Source organism: Anser cygnoides, chromosome 2 (assembly GCF_040182565.1).
Source record: "Anser cygnoides isolate HZ-2024a breed goose chromosome 2, Taihu_goose_T2T_genome, whole genome shotgun sequence".
In the NCBI taxonomy this organism is placed as follows: domain Eukaryota; kingdom Metazoa; phylum Chordata; class Aves; order Anseriformes; family Anatidae; genus Anser; species Anser cygnoides.
In genome coordinates this window covers 45,542,408-45,568,144 of record NC_089874.1, presented here as the reverse complement: position 1 = coordinate 45,568,144, position 25,737 = coordinate 45,542,408, and the positions used below count along the sequence as shown (strand labels likewise).

The 25,737-nt window shown below is 35.3% G+C and overlaps 1 protein-coding gene across 4 annotated transcripts in view; it reads right to left on the bottom strand.

Annotated features, from left to right (window-relative positions):
• ATP2C1 (ATPase secretory pathway Ca2+ transporting 1) overlaps positions 1 to 25,737 on the bottom strand; it is a 50,055-nt gene that overhangs the window by 895 nt on the left and 23,423 nt on the right. For all 4 annotated transcript variants that reach the window (XM_066991976.1, XM_066991974.1, XM_066991975.1 and 1 more), the window contains 19 exons: positions 22,761 to 22,916; positions 21,986 to 22,054; positions 20,155 to 20,230; positions 19,596 to 19,662; positions 18,530 to 18,654; positions 17,175 to 17,272; positions 15,615 to 15,710; positions 15,417 to 15,506; positions 13,953 to 14,057; positions 12,142 to 12,298; positions 10,071 to 10,241; positions 8,966 to 9,063; positions 7,180 to 7,230; positions 6,246 to 6,412; positions 5,583 to 5,651; positions 3,140 to 3,256; positions 2,336 to 2,483; positions 1,618 to 1,713; positions 636 to 777 (listed from right to left, as the gene is read on the bottom strand). In XM_066991976.1, coding sequence (XP_066848077.1) covers positions 636 to 777; positions 1,618 to 1,713; positions 2,336 to 2,483; positions 3,140 to 3,256; positions 5,583 to 5,651; positions 6,246 to 6,412; positions 7,180 to 7,230; positions 8,966 to 9,063; positions 10,071 to 10,241; positions 12,142 to 12,298; positions 13,953 to 14,057; positions 15,417 to 15,506; positions 15,615 to 15,710; positions 17,175 to 17,272; positions 18,530 to 18,654; positions 19,596 to 19,662; positions 20,155 to 20,230; positions 21,986 to 22,054; positions 22,761 to 22,916 — 2,098 coding nt within the window. The remainder of the gene's footprint in view (positions 1 to 635; positions 778 to 1,617; positions 1,714 to 2,335; positions 2,484 to 3,139; positions 3,257 to 5,582; positions 5,652 to 6,245; positions 6,413 to 7,179; positions 7,231 to 8,965; positions 9,064 to 10,070; positions 10,242 to 12,141; positions 12,299 to 13,952; positions 14,058 to 15,416; positions 15,507 to 15,614; positions 15,711 to 17,174; positions 17,273 to 18,529; positions 18,655 to 19,595; positions 19,663 to 20,154; positions 20,231 to 21,985; positions 22,055 to 22,760; positions 22,917 to 25,737) is intronic.

Sequence of the window (25,737 nt, the reverse complement as noted above, 5' to 3'; positions counted from 1 at the left end):
CCTTCAAATTGCCTCCCTATGATTAAGTAATTTGAGAAGAAGTGAAGCAAGAACCAATTTTTGCAGAACCAGACAAATAACATGCATACTTTATGCACAAATCACAAGGACATGCATGATATTTCAAACTTTTGGAATATTTTGTAACTATTTTTATTAATACCTATGAAAGCAAAGAACACTAAGCAACATAATTAACTTTATACTGAAAAAATATTTTTTTTAAAAAACTTTCCAAAGTCTATGCTTCATTTTGCCTGCATCAATACTCATACTGAAAACCTTAAAATACACAGGCACTTCAGAAACCTAAGAATGCAATCACCTGTTTTGTGTATAATACACCTTTAATCATGATTTCCAAACAAAGGATCTAAAAGGATTTTTTCCCCTCTTAAAACAGGTCAGCAGGATTTGTATTCCTGCTGTATGCAAATAGGCAGAAAGAACTCTTGGAGAATCACAGAATGATAGAGGTTATAAGAGACCCTTAAGATCATCAAGTCCAACCACCAGCCTACTACTACGAAGTCCACCGCTAAACCATGTCCCTAAATGCCATGCCCACAACCATCAGCCAATGCATTTACAAACTAATCCTTAATACACAGTTTTTAAAAAGAAACTGTTCTTACCCAAGATGCTCAGGCTCTCTGTTTGGAAAACCTTCTGAAGTGGAGGAAAGTAAATGACCAGTAACTGCCCCATTATAGATCCAAGGACAGCATAGCAAAACATTTTGTTACTACAAAGTCCAATCTCAAAGACGGATTTTGTCTGTAAAACAAACAAAAAATCACACCGTACATGTAAATTCCATTGTCTAGACAAGAAAAATATTCATAACTACAGTGTTTTCATCTGGACTTTTACAGAAATGTAAAAATATATTGTTGACCTTGAAGATAATCCACAACAAGTTCTTGAAAGGCTAGTTTCATGGTAAACTGAATGTGTATCTTTTCTTCACAGTCAATGATCTGTTTACTGAGCTCACTTTTCTGCAAGTACAGTGCATTAGAAGGTGCACACAATACTAGAAGGACATGTTTTCTGATGTTCATATCAGAAAACAGACTGCCAATTAGCATAAGTATAGTAGTATATATATAGTAGTATATATTTTCTTCAACTAGCATGAAGTTTCAGACCTTTTTTCCTTAGAGCAAAAATATAAACAGAAAGAACAGTTTAAGCAACTTTCCTTAAAGTTACAAGTTAAAAATAAAGTAAGGCCTTCAAAAAGCTTCAGATTCTGAAAAAGTTGCTGAACTGGCAGGATTTTCAGGAAAGAAAAAATCCAACCAAGCACAGGTAGCAATAAAAAGGACCATCACACTTCAGATTTTAATAAAACTTTCCTTGCTCCTGTGAGGACAGCAGCATTACTACCAGGCTCTGCATCATAAATTAAGGAAATCAACACTTATCTGTAATTTAAGAAATCCTATATAGTATTTTTTTAATTTTAATTATTTTTATTTACCTATTTTAACTCCAAAGCTTCATAGTACATGTAAAGTAAATCCGCATTTGAAACAAAAACAGCAAGATCCTCCTTAGATGAAAAATACTGCTTTTGTAAATACTGTGTAAATGGCAATGTGAATCACTCACCTGAGATCTAGAACTCAATGCATTGAACATATCAAAAAATACAAAACAGGTGAAAGTCATAGTTGTATCTCGAGGTGTTATTACATTGTCTCGTAACTGCCAACAAAAAATAGGACGGTTTCAGCATGCTTTAATTTAAACCCTCAACAACAAAACATAGTTATTGCAATAATTCAAGTTTGACTAGCTACATGAAAGCAAAAACAACTGTTTGCCCCAAGCTGATTTAATAAATCATACAACAAGAATTACACACCTGTAATTTAAAAGAATTTGTAATTCCAAGCTGTAATTAAACGAAGACTCTTAACAAACATCTCTGCAAGCAGACAGAATACCAAATATTCTAGGCACTACAAGAAGTTCAAAAAAAAAAAAACAACACCAAACATTCTTCTCTACTTGGAAAAGGAAAGCAAATGGCTGTTTCATAATAGCCTAGCTATAAGATTTTTAAAATTTATGCCCATTGGAGTTTTCCAAATATGTTTGGGTCCTGAAAAAGTCCCTGTTAAAACAGAGATTGGGCAATAGAACTGTATTGCTCATTTCAACTGCTGCTTTCAAATTCATCCCCTCCAACCTTCATTATTATTAAACAAATATGGATAAATCTTACAACTAAGTTCATGCAAATTCCAAATTCCAACTGCTAGTATAAACATGACTTCTTTTGAAAGTGTTTGCTACTACTTTAACTTTTATGGTTTTTTCATACCTCTCTCCAGAAGACGAACAGTGTTCCACACACAATAATTATTGATGAAACCAGTATTTTAACAATCAGGTTTTTAGTCAAAATGCTGTCCTTTAAATTTCTTGGAGGCTTCTGAATAACATCTTTATCCACAGGCTCCACCCCAAGACTTAAAATCAAAACAACATCTTAGATTTTTATAATCATAGAAATAATTAATTGCTTCTATATAAAGACCATATTTTATAAGTTGAAAAAAAAGATTTTTATCTTCTCTGTACAGCTTAAGAATCACATAATTCAGATAAGCATCTGTTATTTTTCATCTTCAAAGCACTGAGTTATGAACGTTAGTAACAGGTAATATTCTAACACTGCAGTTTGAAAGTCTAAAGTTATGTGATATCAGACATTATCAAAATTAGTAGATGTCAATTTTAAAGGAATTTGCTGTATTAGTAATGTCCCTCATTTCTGCTACCTTAATCAGCCTAACTAAGGGATCCCCTACTATCTATCTGCAGTGAGGAGAGTCAGAGGAAGGACCCGGAGAGACACCAGTATCTTGCATTCAGGTTCCACAGACATATCCATGCTGTGACCCCAACCAAGCATTGTTAGACATTAAAGCAAACCAAAATAACGAACACTGAACTATAATATTTGCAGTATAATTCTAAGAAAAATGTTTGCTATGTTTCAGAAAAATATCACTGAAACCTAATACTTCACAGAGTTTCTTCTACAAGCAACCCTCTTCCTTCCTGAAATAAGAGGACTACAGACCACTAACAGAGTTTAAAGTAAAGATAAGTAATTACTTACCTTTGAGCTGGAGGTCCATCCATAATAATATTGATCCATAAGATCTGCATGGCATTGAGAGGATTAGGAAAGTTCATTAATGTAGCCAGTGAGATTAAAGTCAATGCTGCTATACTCCTGTTGAAAGAATCCATTTTTATGACTGTCAGCATGGAACATTTCTGAACATCTACTGATAACTGCTTCGTAAGCAAAGCTTCACATATTTAAGAGTAGATACAGATCTTGACAAATTAAATCACAACTGACATGACCGTAACTTTAAAAGGTCAGTATAGTTGGAAGGGACCTTCAGAGATCAAATCCAACTGCCTGGCCACTTCAGAGCTAACCAGAAGTTAAAGCATGTTACTGAGGGTATTGTCCAAATGCCTCTTGAACATTGACAGGCTTGGGGCACCAACCATCTCACTAGGAAGCCCGTTACAGCGTTTGACCACCCTCATGGTAAAGAATTTTTTCTTAATATCCAGTTTGAACCTCTCCAGCACAGCTTTGTGCCACTCCCGAGCATCCTGTCATTGTTTACTAGGGAGAAGAAACTAGCACCTAACTCTGCTTCCCCTTCCCCAGGAAGTTGTAGAGAGCAGCAAGGTCACCTCTGAGCCTTCTTTTCTGCAGACTAAACAAACCAAGTGTCCTCAGCCTCTCCTAAAAGGACATGCCTTCCAGCCCTTTTACTAACTTTGTTGCCATCCTTCGGATGCATTCAAGTATCATAAAATCCTTTTTGAATTGCGGAGCCCAGAACTGCATGCAATATTCAAGGTGTGGCCACACCAATGCTAAATATAGTGGGAGAATCACCTCTTCTGACTAGCTGGCTATGCTGTGTTTCATGCATCCCAACACGTAGTTTGCCCTCTTGGCTGCCAGGGCACACTGCTGGCTCACGCTGAGCCTGCTGTCAACCAGTACCCTCAGATCTCTTCCACTCATCTCCCAGTCTGTACCTCTGTCAGGCATTCCTATGTCCCAGGTACAGAACCCGGCATTTTCCCTTGCTGAATTTCATAGTATGAAAGGCATGAATTCATTTAGAATCTGTAGTTAAAATGGTGTTCTGGCAATTAAAAGACAGCACTTGTGTGTCTTAAAAACCTTCTGAACCTTAAAATGGCATTTCAGATTCACCTTCCTAATTGATTTTTTCATTATGGAACTGGGTCTTATACTTTTATTGTACATAAAGTACACGGTTTTGAAAAACAAACTTCTTATACACTTTTGATATAAACACAACCAGACTGTGCACCTGTCACCAGTTTGACAAATCAATCAAAGCACACTACTCAGACTCCCTAAAAATACTCACACCACTGCTCATTAGCAAATGAGGAAACTAGGCAGAAGACTGAAAATAGATTAGCTGTTTGCAAACTTGGTATTAGAAACCTCTCTAAACAAGTTATGCACTAATTGGTTTCAGTGCAAGATTAAATGGTTTCATATCCAACAAGAAGTGAGCAAAGCTTACAATAATTCTGAATTTAGAGCTCTACTGAACCCTCATATGCTCTCCCTACAAACAGGGGCACAAAAAAGCGTAACTCATTCATGAGAAACCTAAGGCTACTATTTCCAAGGTTAGCAGGCATGCACACTTCCCTAAAATATCTATGCTTCATGCTTTTTCAGAAGCAGAATAATTCTCCTACCAATTCAGGACACTATACAAGATGGAAAATATACAACACTTCTTACAGTTTTTAGGCAAATTTTAAGAGGTTGGTGAGGTATATTTTCTGTGAATTTTCTTTGTTTTTTGTTTTTGTTTTTTTTAATTTCTGCAACTTTGGTCAACCACTCCAAAATGGCTTCAAAAAAAGTACACTAACAACACAACGAAGAAGAAAACCACATTCCTGAATCCTAATTCAATAAAATAGGCTCAATACATTTTTGATACTGAGGCTTCATAAACTCATCTTATCTGCAGATAATTTAGGCAGCACCACAAATGCATAGGGATCCTTATATGCAAGAAAAGGAAGCCAGTTTCACAGAACTCACTCCACAAAGCAGTATATGGATTACAGAGAAATTGACCTCCTGTTTCCCTCATTTTCTCTGATTGAAATACATTTTCTGGTTAAGAAGGGAATGACTACCCACTTCTCCTTTAAACAAGAGCCCTAAGGCAGAGCTATTCTGTTACTCTTGATCCTCTCAGTTACTGACTTTTCACATCTCAATAGGAAGAACAAAGTTAGAGGTCTGTTTACTGCACTATTTTCTGGTTATTTAAAAATGAAACAAGCCATGAAGTACAACATACTGAAAATTCAGTCCTGGAAATCTTTTGCAGTTATGACCACTGATATTTCCAGTGCACAGTGTATCAGCATACTATGTAAAATCTAAAATGTTTGTGTGAATTTATACAGCATCTGCTTCATGATGTAGTTAGAACCGTTTGATATCAAAGATGTTTTAGACTTACGTGCTCAGCTGAAATCTAACAAAATTTTTTATGTTATTATAAATTCCTTTACCCTCTTCAATTGCAGACCTGCAATTAAAAACCAAAGATTACACCATTTAACAAATAAGGCTGCTGCCAAAAAGCTTAAAACAAACCAAAAAAGTTTGTCATTTCTGTTATTTTAATCAGAAATACAAGTGTCAAGAAACAAGCGGAGTTGACGTTCTTTGACAGTCATTGTACTTTATTATAAGATCAATTGCAATGGTTCTTATTCTGGCCTGCTTAACTAAGCTTTCAAAATTAAATGTCAATACTAAAATTTCCTCCTTGTCTTTTAAAATACAGCACCATCCCTGATGAGGCCTTCTGAGTCAAGGTAGATAATTTAAAAAAAAACAACAACACACACACACTTTTACAAAAATCATAGAAATACATCATGATTTCAGAAGACCATGTATTCTTACTGCACCAGAATGAAATACGTACAAACCATTTTTTCAACCTCTACCATATGTCACAACTTGTCTAACAAATTGTGAATTACAGCAGCAATTAAGTGATTTCTAATACGTAGGCCAAGTATACTCTGCTGCAAAAAAAAAACACTCTTTCAATCACTAGGGAAAGTTTCATTAAAGCTGTATAGCATAACGTATCTACATAAATGCCACCTACATTATTGTTTGAAAATCATCATCCACGAGGATCATATCCGCTGCCTCTTTACAAACATCTGTTCCAGTTTGTCCCATTGCTACACCAATATCTGCAGCCTTCAGAGCAACAGCATCATTCACTCCATCTCCTGTCATAGCTACTACTGCACCATTATTTTGCAGGGACTAAAGAAAGGAAAAAGAATTTAGATAGTGCTTGAAATAACCCATCCTATACAACTGTTCTAGACACAAGCATTTAGCTGTTCCGCCCCATTTTTATAATTCCATTATAAAATCCTAAAGAAATGCATTTGTTTGTATATTAATGAATTCTTTACACAAGATTTTAGGTTAAATTTTAGTTCATATATCCACAGAGCCTACATTTGAAAGTTAAGGTATATAAAAGCTGCATTCAAGAGAAAATAGAGCTATATAGAGAGACTGATACTATACTTATGTTAATGTTATCATCCTCTTATAATTCTCAAAAATATTCCAACAGTCTCACAATGTTTTACTCCCTTCTCTTTATTGTTGCTTTTCCAATTGTTATACTGAGCATATCACTCGTTAGCTTTGTTTCTAAGCTTCTGAACAGAAGCATTACCTCAGACATGACTTGAAATTCATGCCCTTTTATCCTGTTCTGAGAAGTAGCAGAAATATGGTTCTTGCAAGTTCCTATAGTCAACTCAGCTGCAATGCAACACAGTCTCAACTCCCAGCTCCCAACATACAAGAAAGCTGATGTTGACTCCCAGCAGCTGCATATCCTTTGTGGACGTTATATATTTTTTCAAGTAGTATTTTCAAACACACTTCACTTTCAAACCATTCATATTTCTGGTCTTATCTAGACACACAATACCACAATGTAGTTTAAGTAAAGGCATTACAAACAGTACCAATAGTCGCTGTCCAGCACTCTAGTCTCTAGTGAGACATACCTTTATAATTTTTAATTTATGTCGGGGACTGGCTCTGTAAAATACAGCAACCTGTTAAAAGCACAATGAAGAAGCAGTGAAAATTTGAGAAATTTCAAGACTCATGTTGCATACTATAAAGCTAGAGGATAAAAACACTATCTAAGGCCAACTATGCTCTCATTAGCTTTGAGACTGAAACATCAGGAAAATGTATTTTGATTAGTGTGAAACCATTAATTTAAGAGAAGACTCAAAGTGTGTCCTGGTAAACAAAATTGGTGATACTTATTTCAAGATAGAATTTGCAGTTTAAAAATCCTGAAAGAGTGAAACAACTGAATTACAATGGCTTGCTAATGGCCTTCCTGACTAAATTCATACAGACAACTGCCATGCTGACTCAGTAAATAGTGCTGCTTTTCTTGTCGGCACTAGTGGCAAGCTACTCAGGAAATTTTAATTTTACTATTTTATGTAGCATAGCATTAAGACATTGAAGTTCTAATGTTAAATAATGAAGATTCTAGCTTCGAAGGAATTATTTTTCAGCATTATTTTGATCTCTGGTCTACTCTAAATTGAAATTTGAGTAAGTGGAATTCAGTTTTCAATGAAGATCTATAATGATAACACTCACATCTACTCTTCCTTTTCAAGAAGCAGGATAAGAAGTTAGATTTCTCAGCAGACACATTATACTGTACACAGATATCAACCTCATTGGTTGTTTTCACTTAATTCTTAATAAGATTTTAAATATGTGCCTGAAAACAAATCGTGTCCAAGATCAAATGTGCACAAATGAAAATTTGTTGCTGTTTCTAGTTATTTAATGTGAACAGCCTGTAAGAACAAGCATTACTAAATAAATCAGATTATTTGCCACACATTTTTTGTTGTTGTTGTTGTTTTGTTTTGTTTTTTTCTGTTGTTTTTTTTTGCTAAATTTGTTTTCTGAGACTCACCAACGACAGACAAAAAGCTTTCAAGTTAATGTGCTCACACCATATGCACACTTCTTGATTGTAAATACCAGCTTTTGGCTTAGTTGCATCACTCAAGCATGATGCAGCTTTTTTTTTTTTTTTTGCATTTTGCGCTCTTTGCAAACAGGACAGTGTTTTGATGCATAAATTTTGCAACAGAGGCAAGTTTGACAATTACATTTATTATGACTTTACATTTGCAACGATGATGTTGGTTAATACATTTATTTATTTAATAAGTAAAACGTATTAACCAGTCAATGTAATGAACAGATCTTTTCAAAATTCTTAACTAGTGGCCTCAGATCAATCTAAAATCATTAAACATACAGACAGCTCCTCTTATGAATTACAAAAGGATGGACTGTCTGAACAAGCAGATTTAAAGTGTTATACATATAAGCTACTCAAAGAAATGAAATTGTCTGAATGTCTAACAATACAAAAAGGTGATGCTCACTAAAAGGTGGCAAAATGAAAGTTCCAATACAGGCGCTGCAAGGTTAAAAAAACGAAAACAAAAAACACAGCTATTTGAATCATTTGAAGAGACTGAAGTAATGAACTCACTAAAACGATAACCTTGTGAGTTGAAAGAAAAACTTCACACAATCTTGTGTTAGACTGAAAGACTTTTGTTGGATCTGTGACAGCTTAATACTCTTAATACTAAAAGCTTCCACTAATTTAGTGTATCACCCCTTTCTACTATCAGTAACTCAAAAGTTAAATTTCACCTTTCCACAGATAAATGCATTTCTCAATATAAAATATAAAATATATACTTTGCTGCATTTCAGTAACATGTTAAAACAAACCTTTGGTGTTATTTGAGAAAGCTGCTGAATATCCAGATCATCTATTTCTTCTCCAGAGATTGCCTGTGAATTTTTAGAATACAATCCTAGTCGACTAGCTGGAAATAGATAATAAAAAGGTGTTACAATAATAAACTTTAAAAACCAACAATAAGCACATAATTATTTTTAGAACTATTATTTTCTGCAGCATGTCAGATTTGAAATGACCATAGCAGAACACCCTGTTGTTAATAATAATAATAATAATAATCAATAACACCTTATTGATTCAGTACACTGAAGTAAGTTACTTGAACTCTTGAGAAACACAAATTAACAAGCCTATTCTAATCAGATATTTATTTCCTTTAAACTTTTTAGGTCTTAAGGTCTGTATCTCATTGTGTCAGGTGGACTGTAAATATAAGAGCCCAGTCCTCTCTAAAGACTTTACAATTCAGAAGTAACAAGACAGAAAATGAGATGGGGATGTGCACAACTCTCAGCTGCAAATCTGCAACTGACAAAGTACTGGTAATTTGGGGATGTACTTGTTATGTGCACATTCAACTTTTTCAGCATCATCCTGTATATAAAGAATCTATATTCTGGCTGAAGTACTACACTTTCATGTATTATATAGTAAAAATAAGTAATTTCAAAATTTATTAATAGTACTTAAACTTCACAGTTAGTTACATGGTCACAACTGGATCAAGAAAGCATCAGTGCCATATCCATCCTAAATATTGTCAACACCTATTTTAGTTTCTCTCTGTTGCTATAAGACAAGCATCCAAAGCTGAGGGTAGGGAGGGTGGTGTTGGGTGTGTAACAGTAAGAGTCAGAAATCAAGCATGTTATGACAGAATGCAGTAAGAAAAATATATAGTCTAAAACAGCAGTCATACATTACCAAATTAGAAAAACTACAATTCAAGCTGAAATCCAAGTATCACTTCAGACTAGATTTTTTTTTTCCTAATTCCACCACACCATATGTTAACCTGATACACAGAACTCACAAATATTAAAGACTTAATACCCACACTTCAAACCACTTAGCTAGGCATTGCCAACACAGAAAACAAGTGAAAAATGAATAGAAGTGGACTATTCATACCAATGGCAACTGCAGTCTCCTGTGAATCTCCAGTAATCATTTTTATTGCAACTCCAGACATAATAAGTGTAGTGACAGCTTCTTTTACACCAGTCCGTGGAGGATCAACTATTCCCACAAGCCCCAAAAAAGTCAGTTGTCCTAACTCAGGACCAGAAGCTAAGGCCAGAACTTTTAGGAGACAAAGAAAGAAATAAATTAGGAATTGAAAATAACATTTACACCAGTTAAAACAACAACTGCTAATATTCGTTTTCTAAAATTAAAACAACTGTGTCTGTATATTGACCAGAAGCCTCAGAGATGAAAACATTTATGAGTAGCTTCATTCATCTGAGTATTCCACTTGAAATTAGCTTAACACAAGTGGATACTCAGAAATGAGACGTAATTGAACTAGTAGGTTAGAATAAAGCAAAAGACAGGGATTTTTTTTTCCTTAAACCTTGGTAGCAACATCTGTAACCTTAAGTATTCAGAATAGCCTACTGTATTTCTTTTCTTCTAACGAGAAGTCTTTTTATCAAACACACTTTTCAGATTTTAAAGAAAACTTTCCAATTTGTTCTCAGCTGAAAGTGTTGATGCTTCCACTGTGTGGAAAAGGAAAGCCATCTAAGCCTTGTGGTTTCTGTGTACATGCATGGTCTTTTATGCAAGAGGAGAAAGGGAGGATCAGTTAACGTATTTTTATTTTGTGCCCTTTTTCTGTTTGTTTTTAAATAGAAGCAGATTTTATCAACTACATGCTGGATATTTTCTGGAATGTCTTTTACAGTAGGAACCTTAACTCAAATATATTTAAATGAGAGATTTGCAAGAGAATAGCAGATTCTCTTTTTTCAAACATTACACAAGATTTGCTGTTTGACAGTTATCCAAGGCAGGCATGTAAAGAATGATTGTCTGAAGAAAACAGGTACAAGGATACTACTCCTAGTGAACCCTCCCAATTTCTAGGAAATTGTATCTTAGGAACTTCCTGAGCCTTGACTGTCTTGGATTTACGTGGCAAGGATTTGGTATGAGGGGGCTGCAGGGGTGGCCTCTGTGAGCAGAGCCCAGCAGCTGCCCCATGTCAGATCAGAGCCACCTCCAGCCAGCTCCAAAAGGGACCCACTGCTGGCCAGAGCCGAGCCTGTGAGTGACACTGGTTGGGCCTCTGGGAAAGCAGATTTAAGAAATGGGAAAAAAAAAAATGGTGAAAGGAGGGGAAGGTGGTTTTAGTTTGCCTTTAGTTTCTCACTGTTCCAGTCTGCTAGCGACAGGCAATAAATTATATTAATCTCCCTATGCTGAGTCTGTTTCACCGGCGACAATAATTGTTGAGTGATCTCCCTGTCCTTAACTCAACCCTTGAGCCCTTTCCATCATATATTCTCCTCCTTTCCCTTTGAAGAGGGGGAGTGAGAGTGGTTGTGGTAGAGTTCGGTTGCATAGCAGAGAAAAACCACCACAGCCACACAGTACCCGTAGTTTCACATTTAAAACCTCTGGATGGACATAACAGCCTAGAGATCTCTTTACAGAAGCCAAAGACAGACAGCTATGGTGACCTTTATAATGCTTACCCACAACCACCTCCTATCAATCATCTAATGAAAAATACTTCCAGATATATTTAAAAATCTGCACAGTAGGTTAATATAAAATGTAATCTTAATGGCATCTTCTGACCTGCAATCAGTTGTGCTAGCCTAACTCACAAAGGTGCCAAGAGCCAAAGAGGAATATGAACACATTCACATTATTATTTTTTATTTATAATAAGATCTATACTGAGATGTGGAAGCTATCAACTAGCAATGTATTTTTCAGTTATGGTCAGACACAGGAGATGACAGGAACCAGCAATACCTTTTCTCACCTGGTGCAATTTAATCAATGCTGGTATGCAGGCCTTAAGCTACATACAGCACCTGTTTTCCACTCCCCCATTTTAATGAAAAACTAACCAACCCTGTGGCACGTACTGAACAGTAATAAAAAAATCTTGTATGTGAGGGGTTTTTTGAACAAGTAAGCACTGCCATTTAAAAGTGGCTATTTTGAGACACTGAAAAAGTCTTACCCCTAAGTCCTGCAGAGCCCATGGACGTCTTCTCTTGCTGGTATTGCTCTCTCTGTTGCTGAACAAGAGGTAGGGTCTGTCCCTTACAGTTATATGATGTACAGTACTTAATGACTTGTTCATAGGCACCTTTCATAAAGCAAACCTCTGGTTTGTCCTAAAAGAGAAAGGAATTATGTGCACATGTGTATACATATAAAAATACACATTGTGTGTATGCATATGTACACATAAGAAAGAATGGCATATCTACACTTCTTGGAAAAGTCTTCAGAACATATAATGCAGTTCAAAGCTATGCTTCTAAACTTAAAAATCCATTATTTGAAATATCTCTCTACACAGTATATATTTAAGAGTGTTAATATCAAAACAGCCAAGATAATAATCAGTATCTCATTTCAGTAGACATCATACATTTTAGACATTGTGGGGTCACGGTTTATGAACAAAAGAGGCCATGCAAAGGACAGCAATGAAACCTACACAGAATGTTAGACTTGAAAGATCTCCAGTTCATCATCTGACCACCTGTTTTCCTCCATAGGGCATTAAATATCACCTGTATCCTTGTATCACACAACTCCAACATTTTTCAGAAAAACTTCTAGCCGTGATGGCATCAAAGTGCTAAAAATACACCATCCTTCAACTTTTATTCCAACGCTAAATCAACTCATCCTTTCCCTTACCCTCTTTTCCATTAAGAATTGCTGCCTTGGCTCAATTTCCAATCACTGATTCTCATCTTCTCTCCCCTGTTGTGCTAAAAAGCTCTTTTTAATACATCTGTTTTCTCCCTGTGAAGGTGTTTATGCACAGTCATCAAGATACCTCAATTTTTCTGATAGGCTTAACTGCCAGAGCTCTAATTCTACTGTATTTTTTAGCCTTTGAATAATTTATGCTCCTTTTTAAACCATTTCCAGTTTTTCAACAATCTTTTAAAAATGCTCATACGAAAACACATCAGACACAGTGAATCAGTGAGTGGGAATTGCTTGCTGATTTTTTTTCTACTTTTCATACAGACAAGGATTATACCACCTCATTCTCTATAAAGGAAAAAGGAGTCAAATGCATTCTTTCCAAAGCAAAGATTTTACTGCGATACTGAATGACTGTTTGCAAGCCATTTTTGGTCAGAAATACCATGACATTTTCCGCAAATCCAGTATCTGCTGTTGAACATATCTCCAGTTATCAGACTGGCAGTGATTATGTCAATACTCTTAAACAAAAATATTCAGATTGGTCTAAATGAAATATACATGTAAATATGTACATGAAAGCACCAGAAGATGGAAAATGAGATTTAAGAATTGCTTGTATTCATAATCCAAAACATGCTAACATAAAATCTGTGAACACTGAGCAATGTGCTGTCCACATCAAAAACAGAAAACCCATGTTTTCAAACAAAAGCGTTTTTTGATTACTCAACACCTATAAATCTTCTTGCTTTTAATTCTTTATGTAGCTATGTAGACCTGAAACAGCAGAAGATTCACAGACTTGCTTTAAACGTTTGATAAGGAAGGAGAAGGAAGAAATGCCAGGTAGACATTCAAAGTCTCAGATATCAAAATGCTTACAATTATTTCCCAGTATGTCTTTTATAGAAAGAATTTCTTGTCCTTCTTAATCTCTTTCAGAACTTGAAACTGAAACTAGATAATCAAACCATATTCCCAGGACAGTGCACTACCACCAGCTTGCCATGGTCTCTGAAGTGAAAAATGAGGACATTAACCAGGGTACATAACTATTCTACAGAACCAGTGCACAAGAAAATTGTGATTGAAGTTTACCTGCTGTGCTCTATGAACGCATTTAACAGCCATCCATTTTTGTTCTGAGCTGAAGGGATATTCAGCCTTCCTTACGTAGTCCTCCTGGATCCCATCTAAACCCATCTGCATAAAACAGAAAAAGCAACATAATGTAAGCACCTTTCTTTTCCAAACAACTAAACAATTTATTCAGACTTCTTAGTTAACAATAAATCACTTTCATTTCCAAAATTGCTTTTCAGAACATTGCTCCATGCAGACAAACTTCTGAAAAACACGCGCCAGAAGAACCTAGTAGCTTCTTCGAGGCTTCAGCATAAGTCACACCATTTCAGTGTATATCTTTGATTCAAGGATCCTTATATACGTTCCAGATTATCACCATTCACAGACAAGTTTTACAATGACTAGCAATTTAGTTCTTTGTTTGACAAAACACATCTAAAATCCCAGCGCATATTTTGTATTTTTTTTTTTAATCTATACAATTTCTCTGCTAAAAGGGCCTAAAAAATTATTAGACAAGACTGGCAGTCTGGAGGACGCAAGTCACTGATTTAAAGTTCAAATGATCTAACCTGAAATGGCTTTTTTTTTTTTTTTTTTTTTTTTTTTTACTGTTAGCTGAATTCCCCCAAACAATTAATGTGAAACTAACCATGAAGATTCCAGGCAAAATGCATTTCATTCCCCACCCCAAAATGCAACTCAGTGAATTCCATGCTCTCTCCTTAACCAAGTCCAAGTGCCAATTAAAAAAAGATGCGTAAGTAGCAGCCTGCCATAAGCCATTCTCAAGTACTTATGGACCTCTACATTTCCTTCACTACCTCCCTTTCCTGCCACAGATGTGAAAGAATCCCCGTTCTTCTCTGTTTCTATGGGCTCTTGACAAAATATCACTTTAGTCCTTTCCAGTCAAAGACCGTAGACTTGGAATGAAATCTCAGCAAGATGGTATCTCAGTCCTCAGTTACACAGGGAAGAAAAAGATTGTAATGCATTCACCTTTCAATATTTTTATGAGTTTATTTACCTTCACAGAAAAATCAAGTACTCAGATATCTTGCTATGTTTTTCAGTAACTGTACCAAGTGTCACAGCATAAAAAAAAATCATTTAACCGGAGTGTCCACAATTTAAACTACCTGTGCCCAGCACTTAAACAGCACCGTAAATGGTGCAGCCACCAATATATCAGTCTTCAACTTACTACTACTTCTGATGAGAACTGGGAAAGAGCACAGTCAATATGCAACAGGTAAATTAGCCTATGGCAGACAAAATAGCAGTACTTCAATTCTAAATAACTTAACTTTTATCTTTCAGAATGCCCAGAGACTTCTAAATGATAAGAAACACAAGAGATGAGCAGTTGCAATACAAATCTAGGAGATGCAAATAAGGGAAAAATGAGAAAAAAACACATTTCTACACACTTGCCACCTACCATGAATCAAAAAAGCACCATTAAGTACCCACCTTCATAGCAAGTGCAATTAAAGCTCCTTCTGTTGGCTTCCCCATTAAGGTGTTGTTTCTAATCACAGCATCATTACACACACAGCCAGCCTAAAAGATGAGGACGGAAAGGGGAGAAAACATGACAGAGAGTAAATGTCATGCATAACTCTAGTGCTATCATCAATTAAAAGAAACCTGTCTCTGCCAATATCTCACCTCAACGATTTTGCTAATGGATGGGTTGTTATAACCATGAATAACTTCACCATCAAGCATCACTTCTCCAAACCTGTTATAACCTACTCCAGTAACCTGTAAGACAAAGAGCCAAAGGTAGCAGGTAATGTAACATTTGCTGGGTTCTTAAATTGTTTTAATCTCAACTTTTTACTACGAACTATAGAAAGCTAAAACAATGTCATGCATAATGATGCATTTTACCCAGTGTGAATAGAATCCTCTACTTAACATCTAATGTAGCAGGTACCAGATTAGGGAACAAACCTGAGGGCAATTGAGTTTTTCAATTAAACATTTTAGGCATTATTTTTCAAAAACGTAACAATTTTATTCCCATCTCCTTACTCAATTAGGACATTTTTTTTCTCTCTCCTCCTCCTTTTGCTTTTTAATTTTTTCCTCCTATTCCTGGTTAATAATGCATACCCCCTGCAGTGGAATGGAAGTACACAGCCAAGACCTACTTTCATGCAGGAAGAAGAAAATCATAGTTGAATGGCCTCTCAGCTGAGACTTCTGAGAGGTGTTAAAAACAGTAAAACCGTAGATTTAATGCGTAAAATGTAGGCATCCCATTAGGATCCAAAAAGTCTTGAATTCTACAGCATTAACAGCTAGTATATTTTACAGCTATTTCAAATTCTCTTTCCATTAGGACAAAGGAGTTGATTTCACACAGCTATAAACAAATTATGCTAGTAGTGAAGAAAAAAGCAATTAAAGCATTCCTATAAAAATTTAAGAACAGAAAATAAGCACCAAGAAATATAAGCAAACATAGGTAAATAACAGGAAAGGATAAAGAAAATTCCAGTATTTACTACTACAAAAAAAACAGTAAAGCTAATGGAGGGTTTTGTCAATGTGAATAAAACTCTAAGCATGAGGAGTTCAGGAATTCATGAACTTGTTTAAAGTACACTCCCATGGAACTACATATAGAAGCATGCCTTGCTGCTTTTCCATTCCTATTGCTTTTGCTTCTCTTTTGTGCATTTACTTCAGCCTTTGCAGCAAACGCCCGACCTCAACCACAGCTTTATGTCCTGCCTCTACTTTAAACTCTATCCATTATGAAAAAAGCAAGTATGACAGTGCACTCAGTAAGAAGGGTCCATACTACACATCATCTTTTAGCCAACAGCTGGATACCCCTCCTATTTCAACTGTTCTTAACAGATACATTTTGTTTTTATGCACATGCTACAACAAAACAGTCCCATTTTCCATACTGAAAAAAAAAAGCCAAGTCTCATTTTTGTAATGCATCTCAGCATCTTTTATTACGACCTACAGAACTTTATACATTATATAAAGTGAATTCTTCTGTAACCACAGAATGCTTGGATAATACAGCTCAAAATCTGAAATACTAGATGAATAGAATTAGCTAGAAATTGAGGAACTGAGATTTGGTGCAACCAATTTACACTTCCTTAATTAATGCTTTATATGAAGTATAATCAAGAATATCTCAGCTGATACACACAGTGAAGTAGAAGCAAAATTTAAGTCTAACAGAGCTTCACTACATACCTCAGCATGTTGCCCATCTGAAGTAAAAATATGGGTAACGGTCATTTCATTCTTTGTCAGAGTTCCAGTTTTATCTGAACAAATTACATTGCAACAACCTGAAATAACCAATTAGTACTTGTAAGACAAGGCCTGTCTAGAATAAAATGAGTAGTTAACAAGAACGAGAGTATTCAAGACATGCAAATTTCTAGAAACACTGCAGCTGTCGTTGGGGGGAAAAAAAAAGATTGGATTTAATAAAGACAGGAAATTTTCGACTATTTGTGAATAGCTGTGCAAAGTTCTTCACAAGTTTGTTTGATAAATTAAAAAAGCTAATTAAAAGCCTAAATTGACATGTTGCCCCAAGTGGTTCCATTCGCTACCTCCTTAATTTTATTCTGATGCATCTCAAACTATACTACTGAAGTCTCAATTGTGACTACCATTGAGGAAGAAAGTTAAGAGCTTGCTTTACAGCAGTCATTTTTCTCAGTCTGTAAGTGTGACTTACTACTAAAGCCACAATTTTTAATAAGATTAAAAAGATTACAGAAATGTGGAAATATATACTTGCTGTTTTAAGTCAGGAAAAAGTATTTTGAAACAGTGTTGCACTGTTTTGACATTCCTTGACCCAATAGCAGGAATTGAAAAAGCAACAAAAAAAGTTTGCAATACTAACGAAACTGCTAAAGGCATTAGAAAATATATTCCTAGTCTTCAAAGGAGAAATTCAACTGCAGCAGAATTACTTAAATTACAATTTCTGTTTCTTTTTCATATACTACGAATTACGTTTCATAACTGAAACTACGTACAGAATGTTTTCAAGCTTTCATCTTTTAAATATTTTAGGTTTTAATATAAGCAGCACAACATCCTTAAGGTACATTATGATTATAAAGATTTTTCCAATATTCAAACTTGGATTTGTTTCCAACTGTCAAAAACATTCAAATTTACGCCAAAAAGTTGATTTAAAAACTGTTTCACAAATCTGTTATTTAGCAAGAACATCTTAGAGCTAACTAAAAATACTTCTACTGACATATTTTCACTGTTCTACTGCGAATGAAGAGTACTCCAAACATCTAATTACACATGCAGGTTTGAGTATTACTAGTGTGACATGTAATTAATCAGACTGCTTACTGCAATTCAAAAACCGAGTGCTGATAGGGCACACAAAAGCATCGACTTGAATTCTAACTACTCATGTAGAAGACATTCAGTTTCAAAATGTTTTAAAGATACCCCCACACTGCCGGCAAATAAGAACACCTGCTTCATTTTACCATTAGCCATCGAGACTATTATTGATTTCCTAAGATTTATATCCAACTACTATCTCTAAGTTAGTCTTGCCATACCTAAAGTTTCAACAATAGGGAGCTTTTTTACAATAGCCCGTTTCTTCACCATTCTCATCACACCCAGTGCCAGTGTCACTGTTACCACGATTGGGAGTCCTTCAGGGATTGCAGCTACAGCCAAACTGAAACAAAAATAAATACACAAATCTTGTCTTAGAATGTCATAGATTAATACACAGTAATAATGCATTTACCCATACAAAAGAAGAAAAGCTGGGAAAAAAACAATTGCACATTTGTTTTGCATACAGGAAAACACTAGTGAGGACTGTGCAAAGCAGCCCAGGTTGTGAAGAATAAGCGTAGTCAGCACTAAAAAGAATTGGGATATGCCACCACTCCAAGTGACCGATCATCCACAGCTATCACTTCTAGATCACGCTATGGCAGCATGCTAAGTGTTGGAATGACAGAATAAGATCAGATCACAGTAGCTCATTATACAATGCTTGAAGTTGCAGTTGTGCCTGGTGCCTTCCTGCACATATCCCCCCTCCCCAAGTAAATCTCCATAGATCCTGTTATTTAAAACAAACAAACAAAAAACACTTTTTGTTAAAGAAATGCTTCTGCCCTATTCACTGTCCATGTAATAGCAACCCAGCAACTTTTCTGAGAGTAGAGAGCTAGACCATAAAAACTCAGTGTTATTCTCAGCAGACAACAGCCTGGAATTAAGTTTTCATAATGTGCTAGAAAACGAGCTAATAAAGTACACAAGTAATTCAGTTTTATTTGATGCTACTTATAATACTGCATTTTCTTTATTTACTCAGCGACAGAAATTCAAATTGCACAACTCTATTGTCTGTTTACAGATGTTCCCAAAACTCTCAGAAACCTCCATACAAATACACAATTTAAGAGACAGACAAGTACGTCCTGTATCATTAAAAATGAATATGAACTTACTTTTTCAAGCACAAAATCTGTTTTTACTTTGTATTACTTATCTAAACTTAAAAGAGACTGCGTGCAAGCACATTATAATATACATCACTAGCTTTCACACACTTCCTATCATGCATAATCTACACTATTTAAAAATATCTATGTATCTTACCTCACTCCAATTGTGAACATATCAAGAATATGTTTTCCTTGCAACCAGCCAACCAGCATAATAACTCCTATAAAAACAAACAAACAGTTGTCATGGTAAATACAAAACCAACGTGCACTGTAGCCTATCATTAAAAAGAACTCAGACAAACTTATCATTATGCTGCCTATAAAAATCCATTATTTCTATCACTGTTGGAGCATGATTCCATTAGTAAAGCAAAGGTGAAGAAAGTTTTTGCCAGTCAGATTGCCCAATCATACCAGCAGTGAGGTACTCATGCACACCTTGAATCAGAAGAGACACCGCAACTTGAAGCATTTAGAAGGCCAAAAAAAGTCAGAAAAGCACGTTAGTGGGCAGAAGTAAACTTGCATTGTAAGGGGGGTTATGTCATATCAGTAATCTTCAGATTATTACTTGCATGAACTCATTAAACAGTGGCAAACAAAATCAGAAGTCAAAATATCTAAAAGGAGATCAAGTCCTTCAGTTTTCTCAAACCGATGGGTTGGTTTCAGTTACAAAATAATTTGTAGTTGTTTTGCATAAATCTTACCTATGATACCAAAGGAATACAAGGAAAGCTGTTTTCCTAAGAGATCCATGCTCTTCTGCAGAGGTGTCTTTGGAGCCTTGGTGAATGGTAAACACCCAACAGTTAACAAGCAGAAGTTAAAAGCATAAACTGTATCCTATTTCTTCAGGTATGCAAGCTTCAAGGCCTTGTCTTGAAACTAACTCGACTAAGATGTAGTTACACAGTATGTTTCCATGTGTTTCTTTGTGAAGACACAGACTACTTTGTTCAATTCTCATGTAGAAGTCAAGAAGTTCAAAGAACACTTCAATGAAATTAACATTTTTTTTTTTTTTTAAGAAATATCCTTTGGGAGTTTTGTGATGTCTACAGCAAAATCTAATACAAAAGGTCATATCAAGGATTCTTAAAAAAAACTTGGGCTAAAAACAACTGCATTTCTTCTAGACAGAAAAGTTCTTGATAACAAGAACAAAACCGACTTTTCAAGGCAGAGGCATTAAAGCCCTGGAAGGCCAATTATATTTCAGGAGGAATTTGCTAACAAGCTGCAGAAAATACAAGTTAGCCAAATAGGAAGCTATAGAAATATTTAGTGCCAAAAAAAAGTATAAAAAAGAGGAAGGGAACACCAAGAAAAAAATTAAATAAAGAGATGATAAAAATTAGGAACATAGATTTTTATATTAACATATGGTAGACCTACAGTATGGAAAGTATGGCAATAAAAGGGAAACTGCATCAGTGTAAAATCTTTGTTCCGCAAGGTATGAAAAAAGTGTACACACTATGGGGGAATTCTGATATTACGTTTGATTCACCCTTACCTTCAAAATTTACTTTTAAAATAAGATTACTGCAATAAGCATCATAAACATAACCCCACAATACTCTGATATTTCAGAATGTTTGTGTAAAATGTGCACGCTTTTTGTTGCTGGTTCTTTCTTCATTAATAAATGCAATTGCTCCAATATAAACTACATACCATAATCATATTTTCCTCACATGTGTAACAAAGTGGATTACATTCTGGGTGACAGAACAGCAGTATTCCCTTGAAAGGTCTAGTAAGGCACTGCAGCTAACAACGTGAGGTCAGTGACACACTCCCAGCTGACACATTTGATGCCTGACCTAATGCCCTTAGTTGTTCTGATCCAGCAGATTTCAGAAATGTAATTTGGAAAAAAAAATGTGCTGCCTATAGTAGGCCTGATCATGCCCTGACAGCTGAAAATAGACTGTCACCTTATGACCTTATGTTGGTCAGAGAGCCAGGGAAGGCTGTTGAAACACAAACTACTCCAAGAGTCTGACTTTCCATGTGGATCAGAGCACTGCAATAGAGAAAGTTACTACAGGAGTTTAGTATACTGAAGTCAAAGGGAGCTCTGTAACCTTGGAAGGATAGGCTAGAGATCATGAAGCAGCGGGAAACAAATTCATAACCCGAAAATACACCGCTCCTCAAGGGAAAACATAGTCTTGTGCACACAGCACACAAATCTGTCGTAACAAATACCTTTTGCACAGACATAGTTCCACTTGAAAAAAATACACTTCCACAAATTGCAGCAATATTTGTTATACCTTTTAAAAGCTTCAGAAAATTATTTTCAGAACTAACATTTTTAGGTCACCAATGGATAATTTGTTACACTGAATCCAATTACTACTTTCATGTTCAAGAGAGAAGATTTGTTTCACTAGAGAAGAGAATAGTATTAAAACCAATGTAATTAAATCTAACAAAGTTCCTATGGAATAAACTCCAAAAATGCAGTTTCAATGAATGACATATGCATTTACAAAACTTAAGCTGTTGTTTCTAAATATCCATTCTTACCTCTTCTGCTTGCATCATTTTAAAAACCTCTCCAAATTCAGAGTTTTCTCCTGTTCCAATAACAATGCCCTAAAAGAAAAAAACAACAAACACCACACCACCAAAAAGCAGTCATTTCAGATCTGAAGTTTTAAATTAAATGTACATGATTGTTCTTGACAGCTTTGACTTATGTAGTCAATGGGCAAATGCCATTTAAATTGCTACAATTTTGTTAGCCTTATTAATTTAACTACTCAGACAAATAGGATGTATTTTTGTTAAAAAAAAAAAATAAAATCACCCCTGTGAAACAAACTGCTATTCTGTACTGCTGAAGTACAGCAACTACCAGTAACAAAACTCAAATAGCGCAACATCCAACTAGCACCAAACACATCTGTAATTTCATTTACTGGTTCTCAAACTCTAAGATATGAATGTAGTTCTGCAAGATCACAAATACCAAATCCCAGATAGCCCAGATAGAACGGTTTCACATCATCTGCTCCCTACAAATTTGAGGGCTCCTGAGCATGGATTTCCCTCCCCCCCCCATGTCTGAAAAAGCACCAATGAGAACAGCTTTCATTGTATCACAGTAAAGTCATCCTCATCCTTATTTCCAGTAAACATTTCTATTTCTACTCCATTTCTACTATTTAAGAAAAATTAAAATATATGTAGTCATTAAAAAACAGTTATCAACAGGTAAGTGAACCTTAAAAATAAGAACTGGTTTAATTCAAATAGTTAAAACATGGAATATATTGTTCTCTATCAATAATAATCTTACCTTTGCTTTTCCACATCTGACCAATGTTCCCATGAAAGCAATATTGCTCCTTGAAGTAAGGTCTCCATTGGTTGCTGCTGGCTGAGGAGCGATAGATTTAGAGCAAGGAGCTGTCTCACCCGTGAGACTGGATTCATCAATCGAAAGGTCCACAGCCTTTGAAAACAAAATATACAGAGTAGGTAGAAAGCATAGCAATAATCTTTCATAAGTAATTGAAATCGTAATAAAAGTTTCCCAGCTCTGACCGTGAAAAATATATCTAATTTATTCATATGACAAGAAACCATGTATCACTATTGACCATATTTTCAGAACCAGCATAGTAGCAAGCATTCCTACAGGACACTGCAGCAATACACTTGCTTTGCAAAGTCAAAGTTTACTCCTAATTTTATGTTCATGACTTTCTCTACAAAACAGAGAAGAGGTTGTATCTGTGATATACTCCATTACCAAATAATATAATTAACTGGGACTGTAAATGTATATACATACTATCCTTTCAATTCTTTCTCTGTCCATTTCCTCCTATCACGTTCATTAAGAATACATAACAAAACACATACAGTGGGTTTTTGTCCACAAAGTGTCTCTATGGAAAATGCCATTCACGCAACAGGCAAGTTAGTCTGGAGAAACTTTTTTTTTTTTTTAAGGTTTTGCTTTTGTGGTTTTTTGGCAACAAGTGCAGGTGGTAGGAGAAGGAAAAGGGAAAAGTGAATTACCATTACAGCTACTCAGCTGTCTACAGGTGAAGAAAAGAGATTGTTTTCTATAAATATTCAAAGAAAATATATTAATATTCTTCTATAATATTTGAAGAAAATAGACTGTTTTCTATAAATATAATATAAAACAAAAAATATACAATAAAAACAGAAATGTAAATGTCTTTCCCCAACTGACATCACTTCTAACATCTTCTATTGACTTCAGTGGATCTTGAACAAAGCCAAAGCTTGAACCATAAAATTCTACTGACACAATCCAATTAAAATCATTTTGCATTATTAAAAATTATAGTCATTACTTGTGATTGTATCACTAAATTTCAATATAACTTCCTTGAGAAAAGCAGCGTTAAAGGATGTTCAATAAAACAAAATTACCAAAACTCTTTGAAAAGATATCACTTGCAAGAATCTGTCACATTGCATTTGGTACCACCACAGTATAGCACATCACTCTGAGGTTCAAGGATATTTTTGGTTTGTTTTCTTAAGTGACACATTACTCCAGTAACTCTTGTGCTCCAGTTCTAGCTGGACAACAAAATGAACACTAGCATACTAAGTCAAAAATAAATTTAGTCAATGTTCAGAAGAGAATAGTACCCTTACTAAAGTGTTTTCTGATCAAGTTCCTCTAATTCCTGCTGTTCTCTCAAATACGTATCAGGACAGTACCCATTTTTAAAAGACGGATACTGTATCAATAAAGGAAAAGGGGCACTTATCAAAAACTGCAATGAATGTTTCAAGCAAAGCCATAAGGAATGATTAGCTCCAGAAAGTTCTATAGCAATTTTTTTATTTGCAACATATTCCTCACACTCTAAGCTGAAACAGGATGTTCAGATTTATCCATGAGCTCTGAAACACTTGTCACCACTACTGAAGTGAACTTTGTTCAAAACTGAAGTTGCTACAGGCATGTTAGTTCTTAATGTAGCATTCTGGATTTAAAGAGTATTACTAGAAAACTTGACAGAGGACTCATTAACCTGCACAAAACTTAGGCCAGAAAAGGTCTTTATATAATGTTTCAGAAAACAAGATTGCCCCACAAGTCCAGCAAAGAAATTTCTTCTCATATATATATATATATGTATATATGAAAACAATATATGGAGAACAAAGACTTCAGAAAGTAAACAACACTTAATTAGCATTTCTGTAAGTTTCTAAGACAGTATCAATTAGAACATACTAAAGAAATCTAGTTCTTTATCTGAAAAGACAACCTTTTGTGATCCCACAAGAAAGGTTATCTCAAACACAAACCTTCACGGAAGCATAGCAATAGGCATTACCGCAGAAGTAGCGCATTTGCTTCTCCCTCCACTTTCTCTAAGAGGAAAGCATGAGGTTAGGCCTAGCAGCTTTTAAGAATTGACTTCTTTGGCCTTAAGTCCTGAACACAAGAAATATGAATTCCACCTTTTCATACTGTCACATTTCATACTGTCTCTGATTATGGACTTACAAACAAAGAAAGCAGGTATTTCAATATATCTCTGATGTAAAAGACACTCTTTATACAGGAGAATAAATTAAACATATCAGAGTTTTCTGGTGATCATAGCTAGCCTTTTCACAGAAGATTGGACTTGAAGTTTCCAGGAGAAAGCATGCACATTCTGCCAGGCAAGATAAGATAAGATAGATGCATCATACACACATGCATATATATATATATATGCACATATATATATACACATAAGCATATATCAACCCCCACTGCGTGGTAGAGATTTCCAATGCCAGAGTGAGGCAACTGCTTATGATGACATGCTCTTATTTTCAAATATCTGCAAGAATAGTGGAGATAAAGATGATGCAAATTTTAAGGTCATGTAGACAAGCAGATTAGAAACTTTTAATTCCCCTTCTGCTTTCCATTGTAACAGGTCCAAGAATGCTGCTAACATGGTATGCTATGAGCTTACGAATGAGATGGTAGATGCTGCTGCAACAGCACTTCTACACTAATGTAGACACTATACAATTGTTGAGGGAATAAGAAAGTGTTTGAAGTCACTAACAAAAACTACTCAGCAAAATATTAAGTACTGACTATATTGCAAGGGCTAACAGATGATGCAGACAAACTTCCCAAGAGCACTGCAAATTTTTCTTAGACACTAGCTGGTAAAATTAATGCAAATATTAGACACAAAATCAGCTGGAAACACATCCCACAATTCAGACTGAAAACAGCCATTTGACTTAACATTCAGAAAAAGTATTCAACT